Source organism: Electrophorus electricus, chromosome 4, assembly GCF_041902795.1.
Source record: "Electrophorus electricus isolate QZ-2024a chromosome 4, ASM4190279v1, whole genome shotgun sequence".
Classification (NCBI taxonomy): Eukaryota; Metazoa; Chordata; class Actinopteri; order Gymnotiformes; family Gymnotidae; genus Electrophorus; species Electrophorus electricus.
Genome location: NC_137500.1, coordinates 5,659,486 through 5,681,476, shown reverse-complemented (window position 1 = coordinate 5,681,476; position 21,991 = coordinate 5,659,486). Strand labels below are relative to the sequence as shown.

General features: G+C 37.5%; 2 protein-coding genes across 3 annotated transcripts; one reads left to right on the top strand and one right to left on the bottom strand.

Moving 5' to 3' along the window:
- Positions 1-359: 359 nt before the first annotated feature.
- LOC118240952 (boophilin-H2) lies at positions 360-3,042 on the bottom strand. The gene is made up of 6 exons (XM_081711973.1): positions 2,967-3,042; positions 1,719-1,910; positions 1,354-1,530; positions 1,219-1,266; positions 1,027-1,105; positions 360-917 (listed from the first exon to the last, which is right to left on the bottom strand). The coding sequence occupies exons 1-6, from the start codon at positions 3,037-3,039 to the stop codon at positions 821-823; spliced, it is 666 nt and encodes a 221-aa protein (XP_081568099.1). The 5' UTR covers positions 3,040-3,042; the 3' UTR covers positions 360-820.
- A 2,311-nt stretch (positions 3,043-5,353) lies between these two features.
- Positions 5,354-17,350, top strand: ca12 (carbonic anhydrase XII). 2 transcript variants are annotated; one of them, XM_081711969.1, is made up of 9 exons: positions 5,354-5,488; positions 7,214-7,234; positions 9,973-10,152; positions 11,486-11,628; positions 14,189-14,284; positions 14,391-14,454; positions 14,603-14,760; positions 15,115-15,241; positions 15,923-17,350. In XM_081711969.1, the coding sequence occupies exons 4-9, from the start codon at positions 11,509-11,511 to the stop codon at positions 16,597-16,599; spliced, it is 1,242 nt and encodes a 413-aa protein (XP_081568095.1). In that variant the 5' UTR covers positions 5,354-5,488; positions 7,214-7,234; positions 9,973-10,152; positions 11,486-11,508; the 3' UTR covers positions 16,600-17,350. The 2 variants fall into 2 exon arrangements, with proteins under 2 accessions (XP_081568095.1, XP_026859084.2); XM_027003283.3 differs by lacking the exon at positions 5,354-5,488 and adding an exon at positions 5,666-5,810.
- Positions 17,351-21,991: the final 4,641 nt, after the last annotated feature.

The following is a 21,991-nucleotide window of genomic DNA, read 5'->3' as shown; positions in this document are numbered from 1 at the left end:
TACTCTACAAACACCTAAGAAACTTAGAAATACTCTACAAACACCCAAGACACCTAAAAATACTCTACAGAAATCTATGAACACCTTACACACATTTAAACATTGTTAAATTGCAGCTGTGCGAGGTTCACAATTTTCTAGGCAGTAGCCTAGAAAAATTGCTTAGGCTACTCTACACTGTTGTGCCCATCTGAATTTTGAACTTTTTCATTGTTGAAAAGCATTTCGTTTATGTATTAATTATTTAATAGGTTCATGCATTTAATTTTTAATTAGACTATTGCAAGTTGTGTCTTTATCTTTTTTTAAAAATGTATCTTTATTTGTTTTGTTTTGTTTTTTTGTATATTCCAGTATATTGTACATTCCATAATGTGTCACCATTCTACAAAAAGCAAAACTTATGTTGTAGATGAAAATTTAAATTGCATGTTTTATTTTACAAAAAATATAGGATTGTTGGAAAGATGATGACACTCTACAAAATAAAATTAATTACATAATTATCAATCAAACAGATTCTTTTATATTTTTCCAGTGTACTTTTGGTACCCGATCTGAATAATATGACCTCAAAAAATAATATACCATGAATATAAATGACAATGACATTAATAACCTTACTCTCTTAGTTCATCAGCTTGCATTGTTATGGTTGAAAATATGCATATCTTAAAGGCAACTTTACAATGCAAATACTTTTCATTAATGTTCTGTAGTGATGACCTAAGATGCTGATAGGCTTTTATGTTGTGTCAGAGATATGGTAGGAAGATCAAGTATTGATGCTAACTTTTGGCATTCAAACTGCATTGTGTACTCATGCCATTTCAGTCTTTTCTTTCTGGAGTGGCATGTCTAGTCCAGAAGACTTTTTATCTTCTTTTGCCTTTGCTTTGCTTTTTTTAGAACCAGGCCTGTTAAGAAAAGATTACAAATTTTTCAGTGAGAATGGAATTGTAAAAAATATGTTCAGAAGAACATTCAGATGGTAAAATACACAAATATACACAAAAAGACACTAACTTGTTTTTTAACATCAGAACAAGCACAATGGTGAGAATGATGCCTCCAATAATGCCCAAACTAACTCCCAAAATGACACCTGTGGAAAACAACATTAAAATAATAAACACTGTAAAAGCAATATTTCAAATAAGCTTAATAAATAAATAAATAGATGGATGAATAAATTCATGAATTAATTAAAAAGCCTACCAACTGATGTGTCTGATTCCACATCCTCCTCCTTCTCCATCTGTTTATCTGTTCACAACAGACACCCCAAATTTAGGCACTGCCTTTTGTGTTCTTAGACACATAAAACATGTAATTAACATATTTTATATTTACCTTTTAGTCCAAAACATGTAGTATTGCAACGTTGAGGATCCAAGAATCGGTTTCCATTGCCCACACAACCAGTCCAAGAGAATATTTTACACTTTCCATGTCCAGAATCATAGTAATACCGCAGATAATTGCCGTAGCAGTCCCCTGCAGCCTTGGGTAAGTGGCATGCTTTGGTTTCTGGAAAAAGATGTGTAAAATGTAACTTATTTTATAAATACTGTGTCTATAATTTATTTCACCAGTAGGTGGCAGATTTCACATTTGTCAAGACCCTAAAATGTCACTTTATGATAGCATAACAAGAAAGCGATTAAAATTAACATTTACACTAGACATGTGTTATGTTAAAGCTAAAGGAAACTCACTATTTGTTGGATAGACAGACTCAGCTCTGGCTGAGCAGTTTCTCATACAGTAAATCTCAGCAATGAAGCGATTTTTGTTTCCTCCCTGCCCCTGGTATCGGAATGGGTAGCACTTGTCTGCAGTCTTGTTGTAGTACAAGTAGACTACAACATTTGATCCTGTTCCCTCGTCTTTTGGCAGGTCACAGAATGCTAGATTTTGAGAGAGATATTGTATAATATTTTCATAAAGAAATAAAACCATGTTACGTGTCACAAAATATTTATTGGTAAACAACCTACAATAAATATCAGTAAAAAACAAACAAACCAAAAAACCCAGAGCGAATAGCCTGGAAAACCTGTCAAATTGTATTATCTTTCTTTTTCCTCTAACAGAAGTAAGGAAAATAGGCAAATGGGAAAATTTACTGCCTTGAAAGAGTAATGGTTAACTAGTTTGATGATTGCCCACACCTAGTTTTTATGATGGTTGTAAAGTCAATAAGATACATGAAACTAAACCTTGGTTACTATATATGAAGTTTGTGATCTAGCTCTTCACCTCACAAAAAGGTTCCACATTTGACACACATTCAGTCAAATATTTGTCCATACATATGACCTAAATATGACTTCCCTACATGAAGATGAATTATTCCAAAGAAATATAATTGCAGCAAAGAGTAAATATAAGGAAATTAATACCAGTGGTTTAGTGGATTATCCTAACTGTTTTGGTGCGTAAATGTGGTTTATAGTCCTATTTAGACAATGTAAATAGCTTCTTGCTTTGAAAAGACTACTGATTATAGTTGGGAATATATCCCAATATCCCAATATTTTGTTTATTTGTTTAGTAAAAGGCCTTCAAAGCCATGGGCTATTTTTTACTCACACACAGGGAGCAAAATGGAACTAACTGGTCCAATAAATCTAGGGTCATTGTCCAACTGAATTCATATTTTGCCAAAGCCAAACTCAATAAAACATAATGATTCTGATATTTAAAAATGTTACATTTTAATATCCAACAGCAAATGAAATAAATGTAATTTCTAATCACCTATAGTTACATCTTGAATTGTCTCTCACTAAAGGACTGAATCGAAAACATCTTACTGGAAAATAGTTTTGACAGTCTAATTATAAGTATGCATGTAACACAGGGTAAAATATGGCAAAATATTTTGATTAACATATTTGGAACCAAATATTGTACTGCGAATAAGGGAAATATACATTTGAGAAAAGTATCAGTATACTTACGTGGTGTAGTAGTCTGGCCCTTGATACAGTAAGATATAGCAAAAAGGATCAAAATTACACTTAGATGCCTCATGGTGGAGTGTTCTGTGATGATCTAGCAGAAGTGAATGAGGGTTCATAAATTACAGTGAAAAAGGGAAGGACGTTATGACCTTTGTACTTTCTTATGATAAGTAAGCAGAAGAAACTTGAAGGGGAAGAAAGATCAATTTAGTTGTAACACATCCTCTGCTATTGGATTAGCCTATAACCCAGTGAGATCAGATTGGATATTATTGAGTATTTTTTTGAATGTCTGAATGTTCATTTTTGTAACATATTTTATCACGTAATACATAATACTACTTTGTTAATAGTTCAACCACTCCTGAATCCTACATTTGTTATCTTGAATGGTGACATGGTTTACGGTAGCATGGAGTAAAATTCTTTTGGGTATGTACATATTTAAAACAAACTGCAGGGAGCAGGGTATAAATATTATTAGATAAATGAAAACAAGATTCCAACACACATGCTTAGTGCTCCCAAAAGGGATTTAATGTAACGTTTCTACCAGAAAGTCTTCATGGGCATGCCTAATAGTATCAGAGGACAAACCCAAATCTATAAACACAGGCAAATAGCCTATGAAACATGGGCTAATTAATGAAACAAGGCATTATTAATTAAAGGGCCCCTATCATGGAAAATGAAATTTCCTTCACTTCTTTGAAATAATGAATTTTGAAGATGTATGTAAATATTGTTAAAGTTTCAAAACACAGCCTATAAAATGAATAGTTATGGTCCAAAAATCTGATTGGCTGAGCTGGGATGGAAGCCATTGTAAAATTACAACATGAGAGAACATGAGAGGGAATGTGTGATTTATCTGCAGTGGATCATCAAAGCTATTGCTTATTAGCAATAACACACAACCTTGAGCATTCTATTGCGTTTACACAACAATTCTAAATAAAGAAAAGAAGGTAATATGTTTTAAAATTGGTAATTCCTTCTGCAAACATCACTATTGGACAGACACCAAGGGTGAAGGTGTTTTAAAATGCCCTTACACATGATAAAATTGCTGTAATGCACAGCCTCCTATGTCTTAATACTTTAGTTCACCCTCCCAGTCCATACAGTCCATAAAAACTGCAAAAATGCCTGTTTTGAAATCACTGTTTCTCTGTGGTCAGAAGAACAGACTCATTTATCTTCACCCATTCAACCTTCAGCAGTTTAGCCCATCCCACTTACATTGCAGTTCTCAGACGTGTTTCACTCATAGATACAGTGTATAGTTTCAACTCTGAGTGCTTGAATGTGGCAAAATAGGATAGCCAATTAGAACATGGCTCATTTATCTTATATCTTTGTTAAAAGCACAGAAACAGGGTGTTTAAAGGATAAAGAGGTGGGAAAATGGTCGAGTAAAAATGAATTATGACTGTTTTTGGAACATAAAGCTGCACAAACATTGGAAGTAAATGTCAGAAAATGATAAAAGAAAACTAGATTTTCATTTCCTGAAGGAAATACATAGTGAATGAAAAGAGATGAAAGTATGGTTGCTATGCTGTTACTAGGTGGTTGCTAACTGGTTGCTATGGTATACTAGTTGGTTGCTATGGTCTTACTAGGTGGTTGCTATGGAGTCCGAAGTGTGCGTGTGCTCACGTGTGTGTATATGGCAGAAGAGTGAGCAGGGTAAGAGAAGCGAGGACCACGCTTCTCTGCTGTGTCTGTGAGACTGTAAACTATTGACTGCAGTCTGCGTGAAGGCTTCTCTGAGACCTGCCCAGACCTTCGAAATGGAGTTTGAATGTAGTCTGTATGTTATGCGATTCAGGCTGTATTAATTGCAGAAAACTGGATAATAATAATAATAATAATAATAATAATAATAATAATAATAATAATAATAACAACAATAATAAAAACAACAAGTATGAGGAATAACAATATAGTGCTTTTCAAGCACTATAAATATATGCTATATGGGCCCTTTAAGTCATCATAGTGAGAATCCTACTTCGTTAGCAGCATGATTTTTATGGCAGATACAATAACCATTCAGACAGATTCATGTCACGGAGGAAGAGCCATTGAAAGGTTCCTCGTAAATATTAAGATAACTTTATCTTTATCAAGCTAACTTTATCATGGCCCTTCCACAACAGATCACTGCAGTGGTCATCGCCAGCCCACCTGCGCTTAAAAAGATTTTAAAAGTTTAAAAAAAAAAAATTTATTTGTTTGTTTTTTTTAATTAAATGATTATTTAAAGTCAAAATTAACACGAGCTAATAAATGTTCACTTCCTGTTCTTTACTGTTACGATTTTTTTAAACCAGCACAATCGTCTCGTAATCGGAGCCTGTGCGCAAACTCGTATAGGCTAACTAACTCATCGCTTCTCTGCCAGTTGGCTGCATTTTAAACTTCAGAAGCAGTGCCTCAAATTTCAGCCGCACTAATATTAATCTTAAATTTTGCCTGGCGTCTATACTGGACTATCGAATTCTCAGTTGGAGGTAAGACTAAAAGTTAAACGTTTAGATATAACAGTTTGTTTTACATTGCCTCAACCTTTTGTGTATATTTACACTTAACTAGCTTTGCATGAGGTTATACGCTCCAAAGACAAATCAAGTAAATAAGACTTTGAGGAGTCGCTGTAATCGCTGTGACGTCATGGCCTGAGAAGCTGAACTTGTCGTATATATAAACGCCGCATCTCAATACGTTGTTATAATTTCTCTTCTGTAGTATCTTACGGAGGATACAAAAAGATCTTTTTTACGATGATATTTACTCAGTTAATAATCCTAATAGTTTTTCCGCTGTCATCCAGTGGTAAGCATCTTTATCTAAACCCAAACGTATTAAGTTTTTCTTTTCTGCTCGCTCTTGATCGTTTATTAACGAGTAGTTTAAATAATTTATTGTTTAGACTTATGCTACACTATTTTAAATAGTTTACAAAAGCTACTATTTTTTACTTGCAGACTAGCAATGGCTAGTTATACAAATTTGTTTGACTCTAACTTCTCTGTATTGAGATTGTCTGTCTGTGAGAGGTTTAGATTTAAGATATTTAGCGTTGGTCAGTCTTATAAAGATCTAATGTTCACGGAGTTAGTGCAGAGTTAGTAACCATAGAGATGTGGATGTGAGACAGCGCATCAATATTAAAGTTTCTGGATGAGAAGACTGTAGGCTGCAATTTAAATTGCCCAAGGTAGAAAGGTTTTAAATTTGATTGTATTTAAACAGTACCTGAGAGTGTGGTCTATTTAAAATTTAATAGTGCTAAAGTCAGCATTAGACGCTACTGTTTTGGGGGTATTTGGGTTATTTTATTGCTTGAATTGGTAGCCCCCAGTTAAAAGTAGTGAAAGCCACATGCAACCCATTTGCCCTGCATAGGTGCTAGCGTTTCTGAGCCTAATATCATTCCTTGAGAAGTCAGATGAGAGCAGCTGTTTCAGCTGCAGTCAACGCTCAGGACACAGAGAGAATGAATGTTTTGGGAAGGGGAAAAGTTTGTGGGTTAAATTGCTGTTTTTTTGGTTTGTTTGTTTTTTTTAAGTTTTTTTTTTTATTACTTCTTGTTTTGGAAACTCTGCATCATGGAGCTCAGATTGGAAATATAATTGTTTCCTTTGCAATTAGCAAAATTGTTCAGCACTGCACTTTTTAAAATAACTTCTATCACTTCATGAATGCTGGTCACTGTTGTCTATGAAAAGATAAATCATGTGTGTGCCAGACATTTCCACAGGTTTATCAGAAGGATTTCTAAGGATTCTATTTATTGTTCTACTATTCTTTATAGCCTGTTTAGGTCTATCAGCAGAGAACAGCCTTAGTGTGAACTGCGTCTCAATGCTAGGATTTTATAATTCTCCACTGATACCCAGTGATCAGCCTTAGTGTGAACTGCATCTCAATGCTAGGGTTTTAACATTCTCTACCAATACCCAGTGATCTTTTTGTGGAGAAGACTGGGGCCCAGACACTAGGCTTCAGAGTGGGACTGACGGAAAGTTCTGGGCAGTGAGGAGCTGGCAGGAGCCATTGAGATGGGGTGCCTCTGGAATGCATTATCTTCACTGATTTAGGACTCTGTGTGTCACCACTTTAGTGAGAGACCTCTAAAGAATGATGAGCCATACACTGCAAACCCCCATTTAAGAAACTTTGCTAAAGTTCTTAGATTCACAATGTTTTATTGAATGTTTCTCTTTCTGTTACAGGTGGAAAATGGACATACAATGGTAAGTAAATGAATATCAAAGGTGGAACTTTTCCATGTAATATTTTTGAGTGCATAAAACCATTCTTAATTTAGTATATGCTAGAGGAACATTAGTAAAAAATATTTTCTGTACCTGGGCACAGTAATAAGAGATGACAGCATTGTGTTTTACTCTATGCAGAACAAATATAGTTGTCTTTCTCTTTGATAAAGTGATTTGATAAGTAGTATAGGAAGGAGACAGATATTATGGTAAAAGGGTAAGAAAGCATCTGCTAGATTCCTTTTGCCCTTTGACATGCATACTATCTTGCAGCAGTAGTTTTGGCAGACCTGAAAGAACAAGTAGCTCTGAGTGGAGAGGAGCTCTACAGAATGACTTGACTTTCTCACAATCCTCATCCTACAGAGCTTGTTACAGTCTGTTCATCACCATTGAGTGATTTACATGATGCTTTTTTTAGTGGTTACTATAGTTTGCATTGTTTGAGGTCAGACAGTTTTAATTAACACTCCAAGAACCAATATGAACTGTGATAAAAGCTGCTATCATTTCATTTATTTTTTAAATGCATTATTCCCGTCACTACTTGGGTCTTGGTTCTCATTTAGACGATTCTTTAGACTTGCAAGATAACAATGAGAGATTATGAAATCTTTTTATTACTCTTTTATATTTGCGATTTTATGAAATGTGGTTATTGTGCAGATTTATAATTTCCATCCTCAAGTTGAACCCCTTGGGTTCAGCTGATCTGATTTTTATTGTGGGTTTAAGTTGCTAGGTGGAGTGTTTTTATCCCTTAAAAATGCAAGAAATATTCTCCTATATCAGTGCCAATCTGATCAATAAACTAAACAAACCTATAAATGTGGGCAAAAGGCACTCCAACGTTCTGCCATTCTTGAAACATGATTGTGAATAGTGTACAGGTATGAATGACTGTTTAACACACAATGCCACTAAGGTGTTGGGATGATCCATCAGCAGAGATTGGTCCCCTGGACTCTTAACCAAACTCAGATGGGCTGAGTGGTCCTCTCTGACCTCCATTCATGAGAGCCCTCTGGCATTCTCTACATTCAGTCATTCTCTGTTGTAGGAATGAATAACCTTGCCCCAGCAAATTCTCAGATAACCAAGCAGACAAAAAAATGGGTTGCTTGTGGCTTTACATATCTGAACTAACTGTTGGATGTTCATGTTAACTGAGGCTTTAGGATTTTCTGGGTTTTTTATGCTATACATTGTAAGTGTCTGACCTTCTAGTTTGTCATGCTATACTTTTAAGTCATCTTGGAGTTCTTGCTACCATGTCTATATGGTGCTCTTCAGAATGAGCAGCTTGAAATCACTAAGGTATTGGCCATATGCAATGAATGTGGTTACAGTAATCAAACTCGGCCCAATTTAAAATGGCAAATTAAATGGACAGTGAATAATTATGGATAAAAGAAAATGTGTTGCTTTTTATAGTGAGTTTTCCTTTCTTCACCTTTTAGCCTGATGGCCTTTTATCATGCATCATGATTATTCCTTATCTATTTATGTTAAGTGCTTTTGTTTGATAGAATGGAGGTTTTTGGGTGCAGTTCTCTGTACCTTCAGGCAATCCTGGCATTTATTCTGTTCCAGCACTTCATACACAATACAGCTAATTAAGGGCTGCTGAGCTCTGGATGGCCTGGAAAAAGTAACCTGGCACAGGGTAAATATGTGGACCAGCCTGGGGACCCCAAGGACTTGACTAGCAAACTTTGAATTATTAAATTACTTGTCTAGTGGGTAAATGTTTACCTTTTTTGATTAATTTAATAATTGATGTTGAAAATTTAAAAACAACCTGGATAATCTGTTTGCCTAAAAAGAATTTGTGAATACATCTGCCAAACTATGACTTTCCAGTGCTGTAGTTGCTGTATAACACTTATGGGGAATGCCCACAAAACAATCACTCGAGAAGAAAGGAGTCATGTAGAAAGAGATGTGAGCACAGAGCAGCACTTGGCAAAGGTTCTCTTGTGCTGAATGATTGAGCATAACATTTCAGAACACAGAGATACTGCAGATGTATATGATTTTCCTCTGTGAGGCAACTGCATGTACCCATGAAAGGTTGTCATTACTTCTTGGACACACAAAATTGTTTCTCTTATATTACATAGCAACTTTTTTGTTCCTTTTTTGGGGGGATGGTAAAATCTTCAAGCCACTCACTGGATCATGTCACAGAGCACTGCATGATTTTGTAGTATGTCTATTGTTTTACTGTTTACTCACATCGACTGTTTCAGAATTCATACTGAGTTTTCATTTTGTGGTCAATTTTGCACATAATGATGACAGGATAAATTTTGACAAGGGGTCCAGCTCACAGATCTTTATTTAAAGGACAGTCTATGCCTGGAGCCTCTGGAAACATAGACTTTGCAGGTTACAGGGTTGCTCTGTGAATATTGCATGTGTGCACAAGTTTATTGCAGATGCAGACTGCCTGGCTGAAGTCTTACAGACTTGTAAGATGTACTCATAAAATGCATGCATACTTGGAGACTGGCATTGTTATTCTGTAGAGTTAATGTTACTGTAAGTTAATGTTCTCTGTAAAAACTGTTACTAGTAAAGCTTTCAAAAGGGCAACATTTTTTCGGAAACAGTTTTTGACCAAATTAATTAGTCTAAAATTTCATGTAGACATGCATAATGCCTTATGATAATTTATGAACCCAATTCTGTGTACTGCACTCTGGTTTTAGGGCCTGATGGCGAGGCCCACTGGTCGAAGCACTACCCATACTGCGGAGGGGCATTTCAGTCTCCCATTGACTTCCAGCCAGAGCTGCTGCGATATGACCCAGACCTGCTCCCCATCCAGGTCTATAACTACAACTTGTCTAGCAATGAGCAACTCACTCTCAGCAACAATGGACACTCAGGTATGGGGAAACCCTTTTTAAAAATATTCATTTGAATACTGATAGTTCATTACATTTCACCTTCTGGTTTGAAATAAGCACTGGTATAATTTACCATGCCATGCATGCATCTCTTCATAAACTTTCCAACTTTTCCATTTTCATATTAAATGCACTTCTTATTTACACTTTGCACACAGCGAAACTGCAGGATTAACTGTTGTTAAACTAATGGGGATATGTGCAGCAACCACAATGCCTAAAATGATCTTTCTTCTCAAGCCTAATTTCTAGCTCAACAAGAAGTAAATGACAGGAGGATCCTTTTTGTATTTCAGCCACAGCAATTTTCTGTATTCACCCTCTTATTATGATAACTGTCCGTGTACGTAAAAGCAACAACCAGCTCATATTTTGGGAGAGTAAAGTATGGAGTGGTCTTTACCTGCGACGTGAGTCATGACAATGTTTTAAACAACAAAGCTCTTACCATGTCTCAGTCTTTGATTGCATTTTCAGTCATAATTCAAGCAAAATATTAACCATGATGATTACCCTGGAGAAAAGTAATACTACAGAAACCAGAGTATAACATTTTCTTTCTCAATCATACATTTTATGAGCAGTTGCTTTGTGAATTGTTTTTACTTTTGAGTCTTCCATTTCAGCAGAGACTCTCTCTAGAGGCAGAGTTGCGCATATAAACAGGCCACACAGGCTGGCAGACATGTGGGCCTTGCCCATGTTGAGCCTCACCCAGGTCAGGCGTGCGTGTGTTGCTATGGGCAGCCAGGTCAGGCAGCAGTGTGTGTGTGTGCTGCTATGCTAGGCTGGCTGAGCCACAGCCGCTGACACTATGGTGCAGGAATGCTGATGAAGCTTCCTGTGCATCACTGGGTTCCTCACTGTATTACAGTGTGTTACTGACAGCTGTGTTACTGATGCTGCCCTGAGGCAGCCCTCAGGTTTTAGTGACTGGCCATGTATTAAGAGCCAGAGATGCTCTGAGCCCTTAAGTGGACAGACAAGATACAGCAGTAGCAATGACTATAGTTGACTGTTTTGAGGTGGTCTATTCTAATCTGAGTGTTTCTAGTGCTCTAGGATGAATCTCTTCACATTCATTTATGATTGTTCATTGCACCTCAGCTGGTACTATTAAATACATGTTTCATCCCAACCCTTGGAAAATGTTTATTAATAATCACCAAATTCTTAAAATAAGTTCATTGAAATAGTTTCTAATACCCAGAAATCAGTCTGAACAGCTGAACTTGTGTTTTCTTCAGGTGTGAAGATCAATGCATACAGTTTTAATTTGTGACTGAGGTGTTGTGTGGTTTTTCACCCACAGTGCAGCTGTCTCTGCCATCACACATGCATCTCTCCAGCCTGCGTCACCTCTACACAGCAGCTCAGCTTCACTTGCACTGGGGCTCCCCAGACATACTGGCTGGATCTGAACACACTGTCAATGGCAGGCAGTTTGCTGCTGAGGTGAGACAACATTCAGGCATACACACACACTCACTCACACATACACGCACACACACACTCACACATATACATACACACACGCATGCATACACGCATGCATACACGCATGCACACACATACACACTGTGGTGGAAATTTGAATAAACAGCAAGTCGGACGTGATTAAAAGAGTAATTTAATAAAGAAAATAGAACATACACAACACAGCTGTGTGAGAACTAATGCTCTGAAGCAAAAGCTCTAAAGGGGTAGACTGACTCTGCTCCTTATATCTGAACTTCACATCCCGGAAGGGATGTTCTGTCATCCTGTTTACCCATTTCCTGCTCCTTATCGCGATAAACACTCTTGCACATACCGGGATGCTCTGTTCCACCAGGACGGACACAGTTTGCTAGTTCCTCTTTATCAGCATTAGTCGCATGACACATGCAAGATCACGAAGCAGCTGATTCAGCAGTTATTTTGTTCACACAATATACAGAGACAGAGTGTGCAGACTAATCTATTCATGCAGGATTATATAATAAAAGGATTAACATGATTATATATGAATCATTACATATGAATCACATGATAATACATGATCAAATAATATTTTCCATCACAACACATATACACACACATACATACATACTCACACATACATACATACACACACACAAACACACACATACATACTCACACACACTCACACATACACACATACACACATACATACTCACACACACTCACACATACACACACACACACTCAAACATACATACACACAGTCACACATACATACACACACACACACATACACACACACACACATACATACACACACACACACATACACACACACACACACACACACACACACACACACACACACACACACACACACACACACATATCGCTCAGACTATAAAAAGATTCAGGTGATTATTCACAATATACCTTTATTGCAAGGTTAGGATTAGTTGCCTCAGTTGCTTTGAGTTAAGCTCATGATTTTGAAACACCAAAATGCAGCATTCATATGGTTCACACAGCATACCATTTGAATAAGGCAGATAAAGCAGCAGAGCTTCAAATGAATTTGGTTGCCCTGGTTTTCAAAGAATACGGCCTTTATGTTGAGGTAGAAAGAACTTATGGTGCTTTTACAATCAACTCCTTATTTGGTGTCTGGTTTTGTAGCTTGCATTTTAATCACAGCTCATTTTTGTATTTCACAAACAGACTGAATTTGATTTTAGGTTCAAGGGCATTTGGATTTTAGGGTAGTGGAAATGGACGCTTGCATGTTGGTGTCTCGGAGACCAATAAATTATACAACTTGATGTACTGTATCATTATAAAGTAATATAATTAGAGACATGCTTCTTTCAGAAAATGTCTTTGGGCTATATATACATTCAAACTGAAACATTATGACCCAGTAGACATTAACACCGTAGTCACTTTGTGACTAGTCAGTGTGTTCAAAACAAATCACTTGTTCAACATTGAAACCAGGCACTGGCATTATACAGCTACAGATCATGCATTTGCACATATTTTATGAGCATGCCTTACAGGCTGTCCACGAGGGTTCATCCAGGCACTGACATTTAAATCTTTTTTTAGCAAAGTCTTTAAGGGGAATAAGTGTAAAACATCACTAATATTTATCATGTATTCCATAATCACCTATGGAATAAGGGGGTGTATGCTGATGAGGATATAGCATGAAGTGGGGCTTCCTGTGGTTTAGCATGCCCCTCTCTCCTGCCATTTTGAGAACAGAGGCTTTTTCTCCCCTTTTTGTTTTTTCCTCCATGGCTGTCTGACCCCCAAAGCCTTACACAGAAATTCTTGAAGACATTCCACTTGGAGATGGGAGACTCATGGTAAATTGAGCTTGAGTAGTGGAATTGCCTCCGTTGTATCAGTGCTTGCATCTCATCTATACCTTTCCCAGTGTTTGCGTCAAAGGAAATCTTCTCTGATGCAGCACATACCCCTTAGAAGAATATATTTTCTATGGAAGCCCTGAATGGTAATGTTAAATTAGTGTGTTTTGTAGTTTTTCTCCTGCTATTTATTTGTTTGTTTGTATTTTAGTTACCCCGACGGTTAATGGGGGGTGGGGGTAAGTGTTCTGGAGTCAAAATTCTCCCTCCTTTAAAAAAACAAAAAAACAAAACACTTTTTAAATTTTTACTGAATAATGTTTCAGTTCAATGGACTCGACAAGGCAATGGTGTGTGTGTGTGTGTGTGTGTGTGTGTGTGTGTGTGTGTGTGTGTGAATTAATGTATGTCATTTATCTTTCGTCCATTTGGCAGTACTGGCACGTTTTCTCTTTCACATCACACATTAGAATACTAATGGTTATAAACTACAAATGGGAAAATCTAGCAAAGTACCATTGTGTAACAGGCAAAGGCAAATATATGCTGCTTTTTAATAACGGCTGTGGACATAAAGCAGCTTTACAGTAACACATTGTATTGGCCTAAATGAGAAATGTCAGGAAAATGTCAAGTTGCTTTTTTTTCCACTTTAACCTCTTTCTCCATGGTTGGTTTAGATGCATGTGGTGCATTTCAATTCTGGCAAGTATCCCAACATCTCCATAGCAGCAGACAAGTCTGATGGTCTTGCTGTGCTGGGTGTTTTCATTGAGGTGAGATGATGATTAATGTTTAGATGCAGCATTACCAGTTATAAAAATTCTTTCAGTTAAGTGTTAATAGTTGTAAAAAAGTTCTTATTTTTATTTTTTAAATCAGGTTGGAGAATTTAATCCTGCTTTTGACCGATTCCTCAAATTTGTTAAAGGCATTAGATATAGAGGTGAGTTCTTTCTTGTTTTCAGTGAACCACAAAATTCCATTTTCCAATGTCATTAAGTATTTACTGCATTATGCAACAGTTGGCTTCATGCTGAAATGCACAGTAATCCTCCACTGTAGTGACACTTGTTCATACTACAATGTACTAGACCAGAAGGTGCAGGTTCCAGCCTTTAACATCCAGGATTTGCTGCCTGCTCAACTGGACCGGTATTATCGTTATGATGGCTCTCTTACTACCCCACCCTGCTACCCCAGTGTGCTGTGGACGGTGTTCAGTATGCCTGTCACCATCTCTCTCAAACAGGTATCCTGTGATATTTATCTAGTCTATAAGCACTTAAAAAATTTTTTTTTAACCTGATACAGCTGCAGATGGTCTAACTACCTAAGGCTGCTTTAATACAGGGGTTCTTTAGCAAGAAGTACAGTAAAAACAGGTGCTGTTATGAAGCTAGCAAGTGTTTCCTGAAGGCAATTGTTTTAGCTGCACCCAAAGCTAGCCTACCAGTTGCAGTCATTCTGATAGCTGCTTTAAATAGAAAGAGACGTTTAGGTTTTTACAAAAATATGCAGTGCTTTAAGATATTTGCAAGTAAACAAACTGGAGGCTATGAATGCATGGACATTTTATTTATTTACTTTTGTTCTGTGTTTACAGTACAAGGCTTTAGCCACTGGACTGTTCTCCTCTCAGGCTCAGGAGTTTGACCCAGTACCTCTGCTTGGGAACTATCGTAAACCCCAGCTAACAGACAATAGAGTGGTTCTGGTGTCCTTCCAGGAGGGTGAGTACTGTATGGTTTGCACACTCTGCTGGGGATGCTAGTGGTAAAATCCACCTGCTGAATGCATGTGAGACTAAATGTTTGGGGAGATATAGGGATGCATCAATGGGTTCTGCTGGGAAATAGACTGCAGAAATTACGTTTGCTTGTGCAAAGGTTTTTTTCTTATAGTTACTGATTTGTGATGTGTATCCAACCAGCCACCCTCTTTCTTGTAACCTTTGACAACAAACTATTTCAAGCAATTGTCTCGTCAATTGCATTTCCAACCAAATTGTTTGGGCTTCAAAGCAGATGCTTTTTTCCTGTCTTGTAAACTGCAGCTTTACGGAGTGCCCTCCGTAGCACCTCATTCCAAAGGCCGTGTATTTGTAGTACTGCAGAAAGCAACATCAGCAATATAATCACTGCAGGGCTGCTTCATCTCTACAACTTCTTTTCCTGCAAATGGCGCCCTAATCTGAAAACATGCCTTTCTTACGCCTAATGCCTATGGTTCTGTCTGTAAGGCACTTTTCCCCCCTGAAGTTTAAATACATGAGTATTACAAAAGAATAACAGATTGGCTGTCAATGGCTGACTTCTTTACAGCTGCTGCTTCCTGCTCACCCTGAATTATAGCACTCAAAGCCTTCACTTTCTGTAATTTAACGGAACGTCTTTCCGTCCTGTGTCTGGCAGTCGGGGGACAGCATGGTAGTCTTTTAGTGGCATCTCCCATGCAAAGGAGGCTGATCATCCAGCAGCTGCTGATGGGAGACGTTGCAGACGTGATGGATGAAGGAGTCAACCATCTTTTGCCACAGCTTGCACAAAAGCGATGGGCAGCTAAAAAGTGGAAGAACAATCACAGGCACCCACACTGGAGTCAAGTCACTGAGAAAAAGCAGAACAACCAGGTGTCAGGAACACCTGGAAAAACTCTAGTCTGGAAGAACACACACATAAGCCCCTTTTGGGGAAAGCATGGTATAAATGAGGATTCGCTGTCTTATATATACCTAGAAAAAAATGTAACACTTCAGCTGAGTAGACATCATACAGATATTCAGGTGGTCAAAGCTTTGCGAAAAGCAGTCTTTCCTCAGCTAAATCTGCAGAGCTACTTAAACTGCAAATCTGACTTGGACCTGCAGACCATCAGATGCCTTCTCCGTACACGACTCACAGATGAGTCAACTGAACTGGAACAAGCCCTTACCATAGCCACCCTGAGGCAAAAGCAGAAGCCCATGGCTGAGTACCATGGCTCTGCACTGACCAAGCTAACAGGGCAGGCCCCAGTGACCATCCCTAAAAATGCCCACAGCATGGCTCCAGCAAACCTCAGAGAGCAGCCCACAGAGTTGGAGGATTAGAACCCCACTGAAGCCATAAACACAGCTTGCACACCGCATTACAGTAGTTATCCAACTATTGTGCAGGCCCAGAATGTTCAATTCAGCTATATTAAGCATTACAAGTTCTTATCTTAATCTATGTAGAAATAATTGTGGTTCTTTTGTCATGCAATTGTTCATGGGCTTAAAAAGCATGTTTTGATTTAATTTCATTTTTCAGCAGTTGGAGATTTGTTCTTTTATTATTATTTATTCTCTTCTACCTTATTCTTATTAAAAAATTATTTTAGAAAAGTCCAATTTAGTTTTAGAAAAGTCTAAGTCTTACCAAAATGCCAAAGCCAGTTGTTTCAGTTTATTAGAAAAGGTTTCAGTCTGGGTCACATACATTACAAAGTAAATCAATTTCATGGAATATGGAAAAGGACCATTAAAGATGGGGGGGGGGGGGGGGGAATGTGTTTTAAGCATTTTAACATTGTGTGTGTGGTTGCTTTTGGATGTGAGTTTTGACCAAAGGGAAAGCTCTAAAGAGTATTTATGGATTGACATGGTGTGTGTGTGTGGTGTGTTTGTTTGTTTTTTGTTTTGTTTTTTAAATATATATAAAGTCTCTTGGACTGTAGAATAAAAGCATTACATAAAGTGCATAAATTCCAGTAGTGTTGCTTTTGGAACACATGGTTTATTCTGAATGCTTTGTCAGTAATCTCACTGCTAATAAGTGAGTGTCTTTTGTGAATGTAATAAACCCACTGAGTTATTGTTAGTTTACACACTGCAAGTTACTTGCCTTTTGCGTTTTCCTCCACCCAAACAGGAAGCTACACTGCAACATCAGTACTGTATCATTGTTCCTTGATCTTTTGATCTTTGTTGTGAAATCCCCGCAAACGTCGGTTCCTCAGAGTATAGACACTTTCTTGCCTAAAATGCTTTAACTCCTTTTTTCTCCCCCCCACCCCAAGGTGACTTTAGCTGGACAAGCTGGGGTATGTTATAGTGTGTTCGTGTGTGTGTGTGTGTGTGTGTGTGTGTGTTCGTGTTCCAATCTTCTGACCTGACTAGCCATCACTCACAAGGATATGCAAGTCCTAGTCCTACACTGTGTCCATGCATGCATGTCCATTACTCATATAAGTTAGAACGAGTGTGGCCACTGAACTGTGGCAGCAAGCTTCCTCTTTGACTGACCATGGTGCAACTGCTGATGACATCAAATTTAACATAAAACATGTTGATACATTTGCTGCTTTAGACCTTGTACCTATGTACATAATCAAACTTTACCCACTAAACCACCGAACCACAGCATTGGTCTAATTTTGTAACATCTGTTTTGTTATCTGGTAGTTCTAACTACTGTCCCCCTCTTTGTAACCATCCAACCACACTTATCCAGTTTGAATGACATTCCATAGTCGTTGCTGTATTGCCTGGTGAGATGACTTAGTGAGTCGACGTCTCATTCACTTCTGGCATACAGCTCGATGTCATCCATGTACAGGAGGTGGCTGATGGTTGCTCCATTCCATAGTCATTCTTGGTGATTCTTTCACTGTGGGAGTTTATGCAGAACAGCAGCAGGGAACCCATAAAAGGGCATTGATTTGCATCTCCGACAAAAAACAAAAAACCTGTTTTACCATTTATGGCATTTAGCTGACGCTTTCATCCAAAGCAATTTACAATTATGACTGAATGAATACAGCTTGAGCAATTGAGGGTCTTGCTCAAGTGCCCAACAGTGGTAATGTGGCAGTGGTAGGTTTTGAACTGGCAACCTTCTGATTACTAGTAAAGTAACCACTATATTATAAACACCTGAACAAACTGTTTTTGTATGATAAAGGAATAATTTGAGATATTGAGATGAAAGCTTATTTTCTCAAGGTAACAACATAATTAATTTCATATCATATGTGATAAACTAGAAAATGAATAAAGTTGAAAAATCTCTCCATAACTGCAGTGCTAATGAGGAATAGGCCTAATTAATGGAGTAGCATTTTGGGGATTTTGGCATTTGTATTTCTGGCACTGTTCCACCTTATCTAATATACAATAGATTCAAATATTTAACATGTTTTCCTGTCCTAAGAAGATACTGTAAAGTAAATAAAACCTTTTTGAAATATTTCCTCAATAAGCCTAGTATGTTTTATTTATTCCAATAGAGCATCTCATTACACAAAATAAACACCTATATAGTAAGTTGAAAAAATACAAAAGTTAAAATAACAGTCATTTCCTAATCAATACTGGGAAAATACTAAAAACAGTTCAGACAACAAACAGCAGCTTGTAAAAATTGATTTGCTTCAGATTGTTACAGAGTACATTACAGGAACAACAAAGTTGCTAATACTATTTGTAAATAGCAACTGTGGTGGTGTGGCTTAAAAGTAGCAGAATGCATTACGTAAAAAGTGTCAAATTGCACTTTACAGTAATTTCTTAGGACACTTTATTCATATTGTAACATGGAGCGATTATGAGGCAAACACATTCGTTGAGAAGTGCGAGATTTATTAAGGGCAGATCCAAAATCCGGGTCATAATCATGTTGCTGGGACAAAGAGCCAGCATGAAGAGTTCTGGGATACACTGCAAACACAAGAAATAAAAATACACTGAAACAAAAAAGGGAAGCAGGCTACACTGAATAACAAGACTTGCATGAGCAGGGGTATGCACAAACAAGTATGACAAGCAGTTTCAGTGGAGGCTCGGCTAACAATGACCAGCAAAATAGGACAGAAAACATGGGGTGTATATACACAAGGTAATAACGGCTAGCAAGAAACAGGAACTAATAAAAGAACTAACTAATGAAACAGTGAAAACCAAACCAATGTTCATGTTTATCATAATTATATCAAATTAATCATGTCATTATCTCAAGAAAATGTTTTGTTTTCTCAGTCCCTCAGTAAAATGATTCAGTTTTCACGAAAGACGTCTTGTACAATAAAATACATAGTTTGAGATTTCAGTAAACTAAAATAAATTTATCACAGTACAATAGAGCAAAAAAAAAAAGCAAATTCATGGCCTTTTAGGCCTTACGTTTTATATATACAAACATGTAGTACACAAAGTTACCAAAGAACCAGAACATTTTGGACAGAGGTCCTTCATCAGTTGTGCAAGCAAAATTCTAATGAAATCCTTTTGTATTCCACTACAATTTCTTTTACTAAAGTATACTGCCGATGCTCACCTGGAATCTCTAACTCATAGTTTCTTCCCATTGGCTGCCAGCTGGTGGGTCGGATGATGCATCCATGGCAGATGGGACTCATGTATCGGTCAGACTAACCGTGGTGATGTCTCTACTTTTTTCTTCCTTGTCAGCATTGACACATATAGATCTTTGTTTCCACTCAGGCATTCTCTGATGCTCTGTGCAATAGACATTGGACTAACAGTCAACAGCCTGCCCAGTAGTCCAAGTGACTCTGAAGTAGTCCAAAAAATAATGCTTGCACCATCCTGCTTTGTAGTTGATGTGGTTTTGTTTTTGCTTTGTGACCAAATAAATCCACTCGTTTGACATTTATGTTCACATGTCAGGAGACTTGCTCTATGCCCAGGTTCTAAAATTTTATTTTGTCAAAAATGTAGGATGTAAGGTCACATTAGTCTATTAATAGCATACAAATTAGGTTTAGATTATTATCTAGGACCTCACAAAATACTTCTGACAAAATATTTATAATTCTTTCATTCAACTTTGTGACAAATGGCATGCTGTGGTCAGTGTGCTGTTCTGAATAACATAATGTGTCTTGAATTATCAGAGATCCAATCACCTGTAACTGAATTCATATATTTTACAAGCACACTCTCATATTCATGTAATATGTCTCTCACACCCATATAACAAAAGAAAAAGTCAATCACAGTCCTTTTCTTACAGGTATACTGACATCTGTAGTGGTGGCCTCTGGGATGGGGCTCTTTCTGATCACTGCACTCAGCTGGTGTGTTTTGAAGAAAAGGTAGGTCACAAAAGATTTTAAGTCTTTCATTTTGTCACCTAATTTGATTATATAGTAGCTGTTTTAAACATTCTAAATTCAAATCTCTAATATACACTTGTCCTTGTTTTGAACTAGTAAGATAGATAAGACACACCAACAACTGTTATTATGTCCCCAATCCATGTTTCTCTACACTAACACCAGACATTACACATCTGCAGCTGTTTAGCTGGATGAAAAAAATATTAGTGACTCAAGCTTTATTATGTAAAGCTGATGTCAGCACAATTCTTGAAAAAGACATGTTAATTAATATATAATTAATGACTATAAACATGTGTTATTTACCAGGCTATTTCAGGAGTCAGGCCAGTCATTGTGTGACAGTATGCATGTCTTATTAGACAGGGCCATCCATCTAGAACCTCTCTGTCATTGTAGCTTTGATATGGCTTGCTTTGAAGAGTGGCAGACTACAGGAACTGACAGACAGTGGTCAACATCATTGTGACTAAATATCTGTCTATCTTATAATATACATTTCTACCGCACTAACCTCTGATAGCTGTGTCAGCAATGTCAGCTATGGCACACTGTGGCCTAATTGTTATAGGTTAATGAGTCCAACAAAGCTGTGACATTTTGACATATAGTATTTATTTTTGCTAAGAAAATCTAAATATATTTTTGTCTACCACAATAAAAATTGTAATACACAGTCTTCATAAGTGAAGTTCACAGCACCGACAACCTCTCCAGAATTTACAAGTAAGTGTATAATATAGTGCTATATTGTGTCCTTAGATCACAGGCTGAGCAAAAAAGGATGAAAGCCCACACGCCAGCAGAGAGAGAAGAAATGATCTCAAAAGTATAATGCACTCTTTACTTCTCCACATCTGAAGTCCTGTGCAATGAAGCATGTTCATAATTTTGCGTTTGAAAGTACCCACTGAGCTGAATCACTGAGAAGGACAACATAAATTTTGTATTTCTGAACTTATGGTTTTGGAGCTGGCTGGTTGCATGCATGCACATTTAGGTGATAAAGAACCGTGTACATGCAGTGCTCACATTTTGCCCAGTCAGTCTCCCTCTAGCCGCATGCCATTATGGACTCCCCTCTTTGATTTATTTTTTATTTTTTATTTTTTTTTGGACTGATGCTGCTAGAACTGTAAATCCAGACTCTGACAGAGGAGATGATAGGATATGGCTGCATTTTTTCTTATGTTTGGGAGAGCAACAGATGTCACTGGCAGAATTTCCTATATCTAGCCATTGCACACTGAAGACTAAGCTCCTTGCACAGAGTGCCAACAAGACTGCGTAGGACAAGACCAGCAGGACAGGGTTCAAGTTAGGATGCCCTCCATCTGTGGTTCACACAGGTTGTGGCATCTCTGTCTTTCCCTGCAGCCAGA